General features: G+C 32.9%; 1 protein-coding gene across 1 annotated transcript; it reads left to right on the forward strand.

Annotated features, from left to right (window-relative positions):
- The first annotated feature begins 11,356 nt into the window (after nucleotides 1–11,356).
- Nucleotides 11,357–12,172, forward strand: LOC131696345 (uncharacterized). Its single transcript, XM_058984890.1, has one exon. It carries the CDS (start codon nucleotides 11,357–11,359, stop codon nucleotides 12,170–12,172), a length of 816 nt encoding a protein of 271 aa, XP_058840873.1.
- The last annotated feature ends 280 nt before the right edge of the window (nucleotides 12,173–12,452 follow it).

Below are 12,452 nucleotides of genomic sequence, written 5' to 3' on the forward strand. Positions count from 1 at the left end.
AAAAACTTAAACATTACGAACAACACAAAAAATTTCAAGTACTCGTTGACGAAATACATTAGTCGACACATTAAAATCGAAGAAATCAGCAAGTTCGTTGATTCGCGAGCAAACGAATCGAAGTGGGTTGTGCTGTCCGTACTGCATATTTCGTGACTCCAGGAACAGGAAGTTATGACGACGAAGTTGTCTCTCAGGAGCGTACAAATTCAGCTGAGTAATCAGAGCAGAGCTGTCAATATCGGCTGTGAGTAGCTTTGCGGCGAATAATCCATGTGAGGTGATCCGTTTTACCTCCAGCGGGTCGATGTTTAACAGACGACAGCGTTCCTCGTATGGCGGAAAGTTAATTGGGTCTCGCCACAGCGGAAACCGCAAAGTGTACTTTACGAATTTTCGATGAACGTTTTCAATCCTGGCGATCCAGTTTGCATGGTAAGGGTTCCATATTACGGAATTGAGCGTACAAGCGAGCAGTGCAGTGTTTTAAACAAAACGGATCACGAAACTGCCTAGCAATTTTTAAGATGAAACCCAATTGTCGGTTGGCTTTTGACAGGATATCGTCATAGTGGAGTCTGAAGGACATAGTGAAGTCTGAAGGTCATTTCACCCTTTGTTCACTCATTCGTTTATGATCGTTTGGGTTAGCTAAACTATTAGCACACATTTGGCAAGCAATTGTATTTAGGGTGACCAACAGCTACGACCGCGGTAACATCGCCAATAACTAGAAAAAACGAATCACGCTAGAATCGCTGCCAACCAAAACACTCACAAACACTCGACTCAGCTCGACAAATTGAGACAATGTCTGTATGTGTGTGTGTATGTATGTACAAAATATCATGTAATTATCTCAGCAATGGCTGAACCGATCTTAATGAAACTAGTTTCAAATGAAAGGCCTAACGTGCCCATTTGACACTATTATTATTGTTTTTCGATATGTTGTTCACTTTCTGAGATATAGGTCATTTTGTTAAAAACATTGAAGGTTTTAGTGAATAACTTTCAAACAAAGCAACGTTGTCCCACAACGCCCATAATTAGAATCCTTGTAAAAATACCTTTCTATCAAGCTATATATTCAAATTCCGTTCACGAGGGACGGAGATATTGAACATTTTGTATTTCTATTCCTCGCTTAGCAATTTTCACTAATTAAAAAGGAGACCGTTTCATATAGAATATTGCTTTACTGGTGTTTTAGGGGCAAAACTAAACCGATTTTGAATATCGGGGTATGAAAACACATCTACGTGATTCAAGGAATTCGATTTTGGAAACGTTTTGTGAATTACCTATATAATAATTGAACTATTTCTCAAAAATCAATATGTAAGTTCACTTCAAAAGCAAAATAATACGTTCATTGTGAATTTTTTTGTAGAGTTCATGTATTTATCCCTTGGATTAGGTGTTGCGTTCAATCGTGAAGTAAATATTGGATGGTATATAACTATACAGATCATCAAGTAATTCACCTAGTAGTGAGATAAAAGACTTCTCGTACAATTATACTCGTGGCATCACCGAAAAAACTATAATTTTGAATCCCAAAACTCTAGCAAAAATTTAGCTCTTTACCTTTCTATCAAGCTATATATTGTCAAAATCCGTTCACGAGCGACGGAGATATTAAACATTTTGTATTTCTATTACTCGCTTACCAATTTTCACTAATTAAAAAGGAGACCGTTTCATATAGAGTATTGCTTTACTGGTGTTTTATGGGCAAAACTAAACCGATTTTGAATATCGGGGTATGAAAACACATCTACGTGATTCAAGGAATTCGATTTTGAAAACATTTTGTGAATTACCTATATAATAATTTAACTATTTCTCAAAAACCAATATGTAAGTTCACTTCAAAAACAAAATAATGCGTTCATAGGCTTTCGTGAGATTTTTTGTCTACTTTCCGAATCTGAAATAAGTTTTGATGTAGACGTTCATTTGATAAAGTTATGACATATTTGTCGAATGAAGATTCGTCAAATCGTTGTAAACGTCATGAAAGAATGTGTCATGTGACCTTGTCTCACTTTACTATATTCAATTGCGCGTTAGATTACTGGACCAACAAATTCTATTCTGCACAATTTTTTTCGGGAATATGTGACCAAAAAGTAAACTTTGAATTCCAAAGCAAATTGAACGTTGCAGGTTCCTGATAACTTATTAAGGTCCATCAATAATGTTGAAACACTAAATAATCTTAAAACGACGCCGTCAAGTAAAGAAGCGTGAAAACTAAAAGACTAAAAGAAAAAAGGATAGAAGTCTTAGAAATCCCATTGTATATTAATTAGCCTTTTCTCGGAAGATAAAATAAAAATAAATAAAATCATTTCATAACTCTCTGATGCAATGGTTCTAAAATTCGTACAATCTGGATTATCTATTTTCTATTTTTATTCAAAAATGTTTTTTAACTTTGATCATTGCATTTTAATTAATTGTTTCATTCGGCATCTTTTTATTAATTTTGTTCATCTGTGTTCATTTAATCTACTTTATTCGTTTCATCATTTGGATTCACTCTGATCAGTTTATTCATTTCATGCATTTTAGTCATATCATTCATTTCACTTATTTTATTCACTGTTTTCATTCAATGCATTATATTTATTTTTCCAGTTCATACATTTTGTTTAAAACGAAGAACATTTTATTAACCTGGCTATTTCTTCAGTTTTATTCATTTCATCCAAATAATTCTTTTGACACAATTTATTTTTTTCAATTAATTTATAACCTTACAACATCGATTAATTTATCATTTCAATCAATGCATTTTCTTCTTTTTATTCATTTTGTCAATTCACTTCATTTTGTTTATTTGGTTCGTTTGTTTCATTTATTCATTTAATTTATTTTTTATTTATTTTATTTTCTTTGTTCATTCCATTCATTTTATTAATTTGAACCCTTAAATTAAATTGATTCATTTAATTAATTTGATTCATATGATTAATTTGATTAATTTGATCCATTTGATTCATTTGATTCATTTGATTCATTTGATTCATTTGATTCATTTGATTCATTTGATTCATTTGATTCATTTGATTAATTTGATTAATTTGTTTCATTTGATTCATTTGATTCATTCGATTCATTTGATTAATTTGATTCATTTGATTCATTTGATTCATTTGATTAATTTGATTCATTTGATTCATTTGATTCATTTGATTCATTTGATTCATTTGATTCATTCGATTAATTTGATTAATTTGATTAATTTGATTAATTTGATTAATTTGATTAATTTGATTAATTTGATTAATTTGATTAATTTGATTAATTTGATTAATTTGATTAATTTGGTTAATTTGATTAATTTGATTAATTTGATTAATTTGATTAATTTGATTAATTTGATTAATTTGATTAATTTGATTAATTTGATTAATTTGATTAATTTGATTAATTTGAGAAATTTGAGTAATTTGATTAATTTGATTAATTTGAATAATTTGATTCATTTGATTAATTTGATTAATTTTTTTTTATTTCAATTATAGAGGTTTTAACCTTAAGGTCATTCGCCTCTTCGGGTTAGAAAAATCTCTTAGGAAAAATTTCTAACCCTATGTGCGGGGTCGGGTCTCGAACCCAGGTGCGCTGCGTACAAGGCAATCGATTTACCAATACGCTACGCCCACTCCCAATTTGATTAATTTGAATTATTTGATTAATTTGAATAATTTGATTAATTTGATTAATTTGATTAATTTGATTAATTTGATTAATTCGATTAATTTGATTAATTTATTTATTTCATTAATTTGATTAATTTGATTAATTTGATTAATTTGATTAATATGATTAATTTGATTCATTTGATTCATTTGATTCATTTGATCCATTTGATTCATTTGATTCATTTGATTCATTTGATTAATTTGATTAATTTGATTCATTTGATTCATTTGATTCATTTGATTCATTTGATTCATTTGATTCATTTGATTCATTTGATTCATTTGATTCATTTGATTCATTTGATTCATTTGATTCATTTGATTCATTTGATTCATTTGATGCATTTGATTCGTTTGATTCATTTGATTCATTTGATTCATTTGATTCATTTGATTCATTTGATTCATTTGATTCATTTGATTCATTTGATTCATTTGATTCATTTGATTCATTTGATTCATTTGATTCATTTGATTCATTTGATTCATTTGATTCATTTGATTCATTTGATTCATTTGATTCATTTGATTCATTTGATTCATTTGATTCATTTGATTCATTTGATTCATTTGATTCATTTGATTCATTTGATTCATTTGATTCATTTGATTCATTTGATTCATTTGATTCATTTGATTCATTTGATTCATTTGATTCATTTGATTCATTTGATTCATTTGATTCATTTGATTCATTTGATTCATTTGATTCATTTGATTCATTTGATTCATTTGATTCATTTGATTCATTTGATTCATTTGATTCATTTGATTCATTTGATTCATTTGATTCATTTGATTCATTTGATTCATTTGATTCATTTGATTCATTTGATTCATTTGATTCATTTGATTCATTTGATTCATTTGATTCATTTGATTCATTTGATTCATTTGATTCATTTGATTCATTTGATTCATTTGATTCATTTGATTCATTTGATTCATTTGATTCATTTGATTCATTTGATTCATTTGATTCATTTGATTCATTTGATTCATTTGATTCATTTGATTCATTTGATTCATTTGATTCATTTGATTCATTTGATTCATTTGATTCATTTGATTCATTTGATTCATTTGATTCATTTGATTCATTTGATTCATTTGATTCATTTGATTCATTAGATTCGTTTGATTCATTTGATTCATTTGATGCATTTGATTCGTTTGATTTATTTGATTCATTTGATTCATTTGATTCATTTGATTCATTTGATTCATTTGATTCATTATAATTTGATTCGTGTATTTTATAATTTTGATTTACTACTTCGCATGAGTTCTGCAAACTAATGAATGACCCAACAGTAATAGCTGTAAGAAATGTCTCATCTCACTGCTAGGTGGATTAAATCGGTTTTTATTTATGCATATGATTTATTATGAAATATACTTCACTATTAAGCCGAAATAACATTGAATATCGATTGAGAGGTAACCGTTAGTTCAATTTATTTTTAAAATTGTTAATAACTTTTTTAGTAAACTTTGTTTTCATCGAATAAAATTTTAATTGGAAGAACAACATCACTTTTAACTGGTGAAAAAATGAGCAGGATCGATGCTACCAATCGTGAGAAATAAAATAAAATCCAAACTCGTGTTAGAAACGTAAATAGCCATAACTCTGAAAAAAATTCGAGTATAGAAAATCTGTTCAAATTGTATTTCATTTTACCGTTGTGAACCCATAAACAATTTTACACAAAAAGCTCGACCGACGAAAAATTGTTTGCACACTTGGCAGATTTTAACTCATATATACTATAATTAAGGAATTCCTTGGGTATCTCAATCTGGATAATATGAATATTTGAAGATGGAAATTTTGTAAAGAGTTATTCCGCTTTCGTTTTTTAAACTTTTCGTATCTCGAATTTTGAATGAAACATATGTTTAAATATGTCATTTGAAAACTAAGAATATCAATTCATACGAAAAACACAAATAACAACAACTTAGATCCGGGAAAAAGTCGTCCGAAGACCCCCTGAACTTTCGATGAAGGAAGCAAGTATATTGATTCTTCTCTCTTATAGCGAACGTTTCTGTTGTACATATTTCCCTTTTACTGAGAACGCTTCAATTAAAGTCTCAATGCCACAATGAGTAGAATGGCGCTTGATAATTCAGTACACGTTTCGTTTGAGTGCACCGTATTCTACACGTAAATTAGCGAGAATTACAATCAGAATTGGTGCATTGGACAGATAGGTAATCTGACTACATTTTGTCATCCACATTATTCTGGTTGCAGTTGAAAATCGAAATATTGAACTTAGCCTTTTGCTTTTTACAGAGTGGGCAACTAAAGTACGATTCAGACGATACATCAGCTTCCGTCAACGTTAGTTAAGTTACATGCAGCTAAATGGAGGCATTCACACACAACATCAACGGCACGGAACGTTTTGACGTACGGCATGTGTGAACGGGCACAAGAGAAAAGTATTAAACTTATCCTGACGGAACGGTGACGTTCCGTTGACGTTGACGGAAGCTGATGTATCGTCTGAATCGTACTTAATGCGTATCTTGTGTACATGTTAGAGAATCAAGTTGCGCATCATCTACACCAGTTGCGTACGCTGAAAATAAGAGAAAACCGAAAGGCGCAAGTTCACTATTTCGATTTTCAACTGCAACCAGAATACTGTGTGACAACAAATGCCACCGATTTGTATTGATATCCCCAAGGAACCTTTTCCATGACCAATGTGTCTAAGAACATGTTTATTTGCGAAAACTAAGTCTTGATATTTCAGGAATGTTCATGTCTTAAAAGCAGTTTATATGTTCAGGGACACTTTCAGTTGCCACTTGCTTTTCGAAGAATTTAAGCACTAATTCTGGTAGTTTGAACCATTCCTTTGTCGTGGTATCGGTTTGTATGGGACTCAGTAAACTATATTTCCGCAGCTAGAATTCCGAACTAGACAATTCGCAAGCTATAAGGATGACTGGAAAGAGACTGCTTTGTAATCGACTGAATGCATGGCTTATGTATTACCGACAATAATATAAACGCCAACATAACCTAGATACTTCACACTCCTTTCTGTTTACTTCGACACAAGTGAATACAATTTACAGCTATTACTATAAATTATTAATCGACGGAATGCATGGCTTTTGTGCTATCGACAATAATATAAACACCAACATAACCTAGATACTTCACACTCCTTTCTATTTACTTCAATACAAGTGAATTTCCATTTACAGGTATTACTATACATTATTAATCGACTGAATGCATGGTTTTTGTGATATCGACAATAAAACGTCAACATAACATAGATACTTCACACTTCTTTCTATCTACTTCAATGCAAGTGAATACCATTTACAGGTATTACCAAGGTGCTTAGAGTTATAAGGTGATTCGTCTTTGGCAGTAACTAGGTGAGAAGTGAGGTAAGCGTACAGCAAGCTGCGGAGTAGAAAAATGACGGCGAACAACTTTGTTTACATACTGAAATCCAAGCAAACTTGCATGGGGATGTAGTCAACAATAGGTTTGTTCCAGTACATGGAAATTACTCCCTGTTGCTCCGGAGCAAAAAATTCTTGCTCCTTTTCACTCCGGTTTGCCACCAGAAGAAGAAAAAAGAGAAGAAGATAGTACAGGAACGATTTTCTCCATGTTTGCTCCGGAGTACTTCCAGTTTCTCCTGGTACTGGAACAAACCTAATGTTGTTAGCTGTCGTTTCTAGCACAAACATGGCTGATCGGCGATTTCGAGGATTGTATCACCTGAGAATAAAAGCTCCTTGGGTATTACTATACATTAATCATCGAACTCTCTCTGTCGCTCTCTGTTTAACGGGTTTGAAATTACACGTGACATTATCTCAGGGCACTCTTTTCAATTACGCGTTGAAATACAATCAGCAAATTCTATTCTTTACAAAAACCTTCTGTGACCAAAAAGACATCTTTGAATTCAAAAACAAATTTAATATTCCAGTTTCAATAAAGAAGAAACACCAAAAATCTTAAACGGTGGAAACAAGAAATACTAGAAAGTGCGTAGTATATTAATTAGCAATTTTCCACATATTATGTTTTTCAGAAACATTTCAGAACTTCTGAAATAATGGTTTACAGACTCATACAAATCCTATTCTTTTACTTTAATTAAATCATTTTTTGAAAGATTTCATTCTATACACTCATTTTTCCATTTCATGAATTTCATGGAATTTATTTACCTTGTTTATTTTTTACTCATACAAATCCTACACACCAAAAAAATCTGAATTTTATCGTTGACGTAATTGCAAACATGACACAATTCAACAAACCGTAATTTACGAAATGACAGAACATTACCGTGTTCCATTTAATTTTACATGAAACATATACTTTACATGCTCAATGACTTAAAATTACACTTCTTACCATTCAGAACAAACGCTGTATGTGGAGTAAAATTATATGATTTACGAAATTAAACGTCATGTAAAATTAAAATCAATCGTAAAACTGAGTCATTTTTGATGCTCGTATATGTCATGGTCAAGAGCCGTAAATTTACACTATTTTTTCTAGGTGTGTATTCTTTTACTTTAATTAAATCATTTTTTTAAAGATTTCATTCTATACACTCATTTTTCCAGTTCATGAATTTCATGGAATTTATTCACATTGTTTATTTTATGCATTTTAAATATTTGATTCATTTTAAATGTATGATCATGTTATTTTGATATTTTTTCAATTAGTTTTATTCTTTTTGTTCATTTGAGCTCATTTTATCTATTCTGTTCGTTTCATTGTTTGGATTCATTTTGATAAGTTTATTCATATCATGCATTTTATTTGTATCATTCAATTGACTTATTTTATTAAATTTTTACATGTTGTGCATTTTATTTATTTTTTTCCATTTTAATTACTTTCCTCATTTTAATAATCTGACTATTTTCGCGATCATTCATCAAGAATATTAATTAGACACAAACTAATTTATTCAATTAATTTTTTTTTTTCATATAGATTTATGCTCCGAGCATCTTTTTGGGTACTATTTGGATCCTAGAGCAACTGTGTAAATTTTTAGCTCAATCAGTGAAACTATATTTTTGCGCACACTGTTTAAAGTTTACATAGGATTTGGCATGGGAAAAACTAAATCGTTAATAAACGAAGTCTCGAAGACCACGAAACAATCTGACTCTTGTGGAAAAAGTTATTAAGCAGAAGCTGATTGATGCTCTGACGATTGAAAAAATAATTATTTTTTTAGCACCACTGCATTTGCCTGTCCAATTATATGTAATTTTATTTTGACTTTCTCTTATTGTGTCCAGGCATTGTAATTCTCTCTCACTCACGCGAGAAGTAGCTTATCCGATGTCCAACTTTTCCGAGATAAGATGAGTCGCAAAATTCTCCGTCTCCGCAAATAGCGTGAGAATGATTTTCCGGATAAAATTTATTTGACTTTTTCCTTCTCACCGGAGAAGGTGATAAAATTTTAATTTCGTGGAAATCAATTAAAACTGCAAAAAATACACTTAATTACAAAGAAAAGCGGCAAAGAAGTATGATAGACTTGTTTTATCGTGTTTTGGAATAACGACAGCAAAGCAGGGAACACAAGAAGGATACCGTGATAAACTCATTCTCTCATTCTCCGGCTGTTTTATTTATCCGGAGAAATAACACGTTGTATTTATCCGGAGAAGTTGTGTGAATGCCAATAACTTTTCGTGTGAAAATGTGAGTTTTTATTGTCGCAGTAGCAAACTATCCGGGCGCATTTACTCATATGTGCGATAAATGCAATGCCTGATTGTGTCTAAATTAAAGATCTAAACTGTTTGGTCACTTTCCAAACGTTTTGAGGGATAAATTGAGGCCTCTTTTGTACACAATTAGAGTAAATAAGAAATTCTGTATATAATTCGACGGTGCAGCGGTGCTTTGAAAATTAAAATTCTTATCAATCTTCAGATCATTAGTCGATTTTTGCTTGATAACTTTTTCCACAATCGCCACAATCGTTTTGCAGTCTTTGGAACTTTGTTCCCTTGATACATTTCCTATAAAAATTTTACATTGATTTATTTTTAGGAGGCACTGGCCGGTTCTTGGATGAATTATTTTGTAAAAGTCGATTTCGCCATATAAAATCCCATGTAAACTTTAAACCGTGGGAGCAAAACTGAATTCTAAGCTGGATCGGTAAAACTTTGTTTTTGTGCCCACGGTTTAAAGTTTACATGGGATTTTGTATGGGGAAATCGACTTTTACAAAATAATTCATCCAAGAGTCGTCCAGTGCACAGTTATTCTAGGACCCAAATAGAACCCAAAAAGTTGCTCGGAGAGAAATTTAATTTTTTTCATATAATCATGTCCCATACTACTGCTCATCTCTGTTTACCTTTCAAATGCCGGGATAGATTTTTATTAGATTGCCATTGCGCTTACAGTTGTAGCAGCTTTGCTACATTGTGTAAGGTGGTGGCTGTGTCTACAGCAGGCATTGCATTTTTCACTCATATGAGTAAATGTGTCCGGATAATTTGCTACTGCGACAATAAAAACTCACATTTTCACACGAAAACTTATTGGCACTCACACAGCTTCTCCAGATAACTACAACACAATATTACTCCGGATAAATAAAACCACCGGATAATGAGCGAATGAGTTTATCACGGTATCTTTTTTGCGCTCGCTGCCTCGCTGTTGCTATTCCAAAACACGAAAAAACAAGTCTATCGTACTTCTTTGCCGGTTTTCTACGAAATTAAGTCTATATTTTGACGCTTTTATTGATTTCCAGTAAACAGTGATCTCAAGTCTGAGCGCAGTCCACTGGACCTAAAAATAGCTAACGAGAGATGGGTCCGATCGAGAAGAGGGAGAGATGACGATCTGCTGGGAGTCGATAGGACAATTATTAGGTGTTGGAGGCTGTGGTGGTGATCACGATACTGTCGGGAATATGTGATGGCATCATCACAGTTCCTCGATGGCGGAGTGGTTAAGGCACCCAACTAGAGACTGGGAGATCGCAGATCGATCTTTTCTCAGTTTTTTCAATAAATAAGGTGAACTTCCATCGTTTCTTTATTCTCACCGTTCCTGTCATTCTTTCTCTGTCTGTTCTCCAGTGGACACGTTCCAAGGTATTTCGTGTTTCCTTTGTCAAATACTTTTAAGCAAAAACGGTTTTGGAACTCTATATGCGCTAGAACAAAGTTGGGCACGAAAGAGTAAATTTCATCCATATCATTCATTTCATTTATTTTATTCATTTTATAATTTTTTGCAGTATTTGACTCAGTTTCTTCTTTTAATAATTATATTAATTTTCTTTAATCATTCTGGACACTAAAGATTGATCCAACAGTGAAATGTCTAAACTCACTGCTAGGTGGATTAAATCGGTTTAATTAAAGATATTTTGGAATTCTTCTGGCAACACTGCCTATATTAGACAAAGTTTATCGGTAAATCGTTCATATCTTTTACGTGATTTTTTCGTGATTTTATCGTTGCTTGTGTTACGGTTACTAGTGAACTTGATTAAGAGCTCGATTATACGGATTTTGCACCCTAGTGTACATAAATTCTATCGAATTCTACCCGAAGAAAAACAATTTTAACATCAACAATGGAACAGCATTGCAACTCGTGTGCCGCTATTATCGCTTCTAGTACGGAGGTAGTAACCTGTAAAGGATTCTGCAAGGCCACTTTTCATGTGAGATGCTCGCAGCTTAGCGCCGAGATGTGGGCACTGGTGAAATCCAACTCGTCAATATTCTGGATGTGTCCGGGCTGCCGTAAATTGATGAGTGGTGTTCGGTTCCATGATGCTTTTGGTTCCACAAGTGAATTCGTCAAAACTGTTGTTGGGGAACAAACGCATATTATGGAGGATTTGAAAGGCGAGATAAGAAGGAATGCTGAAATGATTAGACAGATTGTTGAACGGCTGCCGTCAACCCCACTGAACCGCTCACCCTGGCCAATGATCAGCAACAGGCCCAATAAACGACCGAGGGTTCTCATCGATTCTCCTCAAATCGACAGAAGTGCCACGGAAGTGTTTTGCGGCAACAGAGATGCGAGCACCGACTTGTCAGTCCCGATTGTCCCCGTTGCGCCCCGTGAGTCAAAGTTTTGGTTGTTCCTGTCCAGATTTTCGCCATCTGCTACTGTAGAAGAGATTTCTAAACTTGTACAACATAATTTGGAAACGCAAAATCCAGTGGACGTAGTGAAATTGGTGAAGAAAGATGCTGACCTAAATCAGATGACTTTTGTGTCATTCAAGGTGGGACTTCCTTTGGAAATGAAAACAAGAGCAATGCAACCTACGAGTTGGCAAAAGGGAATATATTTCCGGGAGTTCGAGGATCGTGGATTTCGTGGACCAGGCCGTTCCAACTGTATCTCCTCACCAAATGTCATTTCAGTGCAATAAACTAGCTACTATGAATCATCCTGTTATGCATGAACCTCGTTTAAATAATCATTCACCGAATTATAATGTGCAGACGTCAGTAGCAGATATAAACACTGGATTTGGACGATCACGCTAGCGCGTTTTAGGAAAAAATGTCGCTATCAACATATACTACCAGAATATGAACAGTGTGAAAAGCGGCGAACGACAGAAAAATGTGTACCTGTCTTCAATTGAACAAGACTACGATGTCTACACATTTACCGAGACTAACCTTGATTCCAGCATTGTAGACGAA

This window comes from Topomyia yanbarensis, chromosome 1 (genome assembly GCF_030247195.1).
Source record: "Topomyia yanbarensis strain Yona2022 chromosome 1, ASM3024719v1, whole genome shotgun sequence".
NCBI classification, from domain to species: Eukaryota; Metazoa; Arthropoda; class Insecta; order Diptera; family Culicidae; genus Topomyia; species Topomyia yanbarensis.

What these genes read in the sequence shown, in the direction of transcription:
- LOC131696345 (XM_058984890.1), top strand. Translation starts at nt 11,357, where the DNA reads ATGGAACAGCATTGCAACTCGTGTGCCGCTATTATCGCTTCTAGTACG.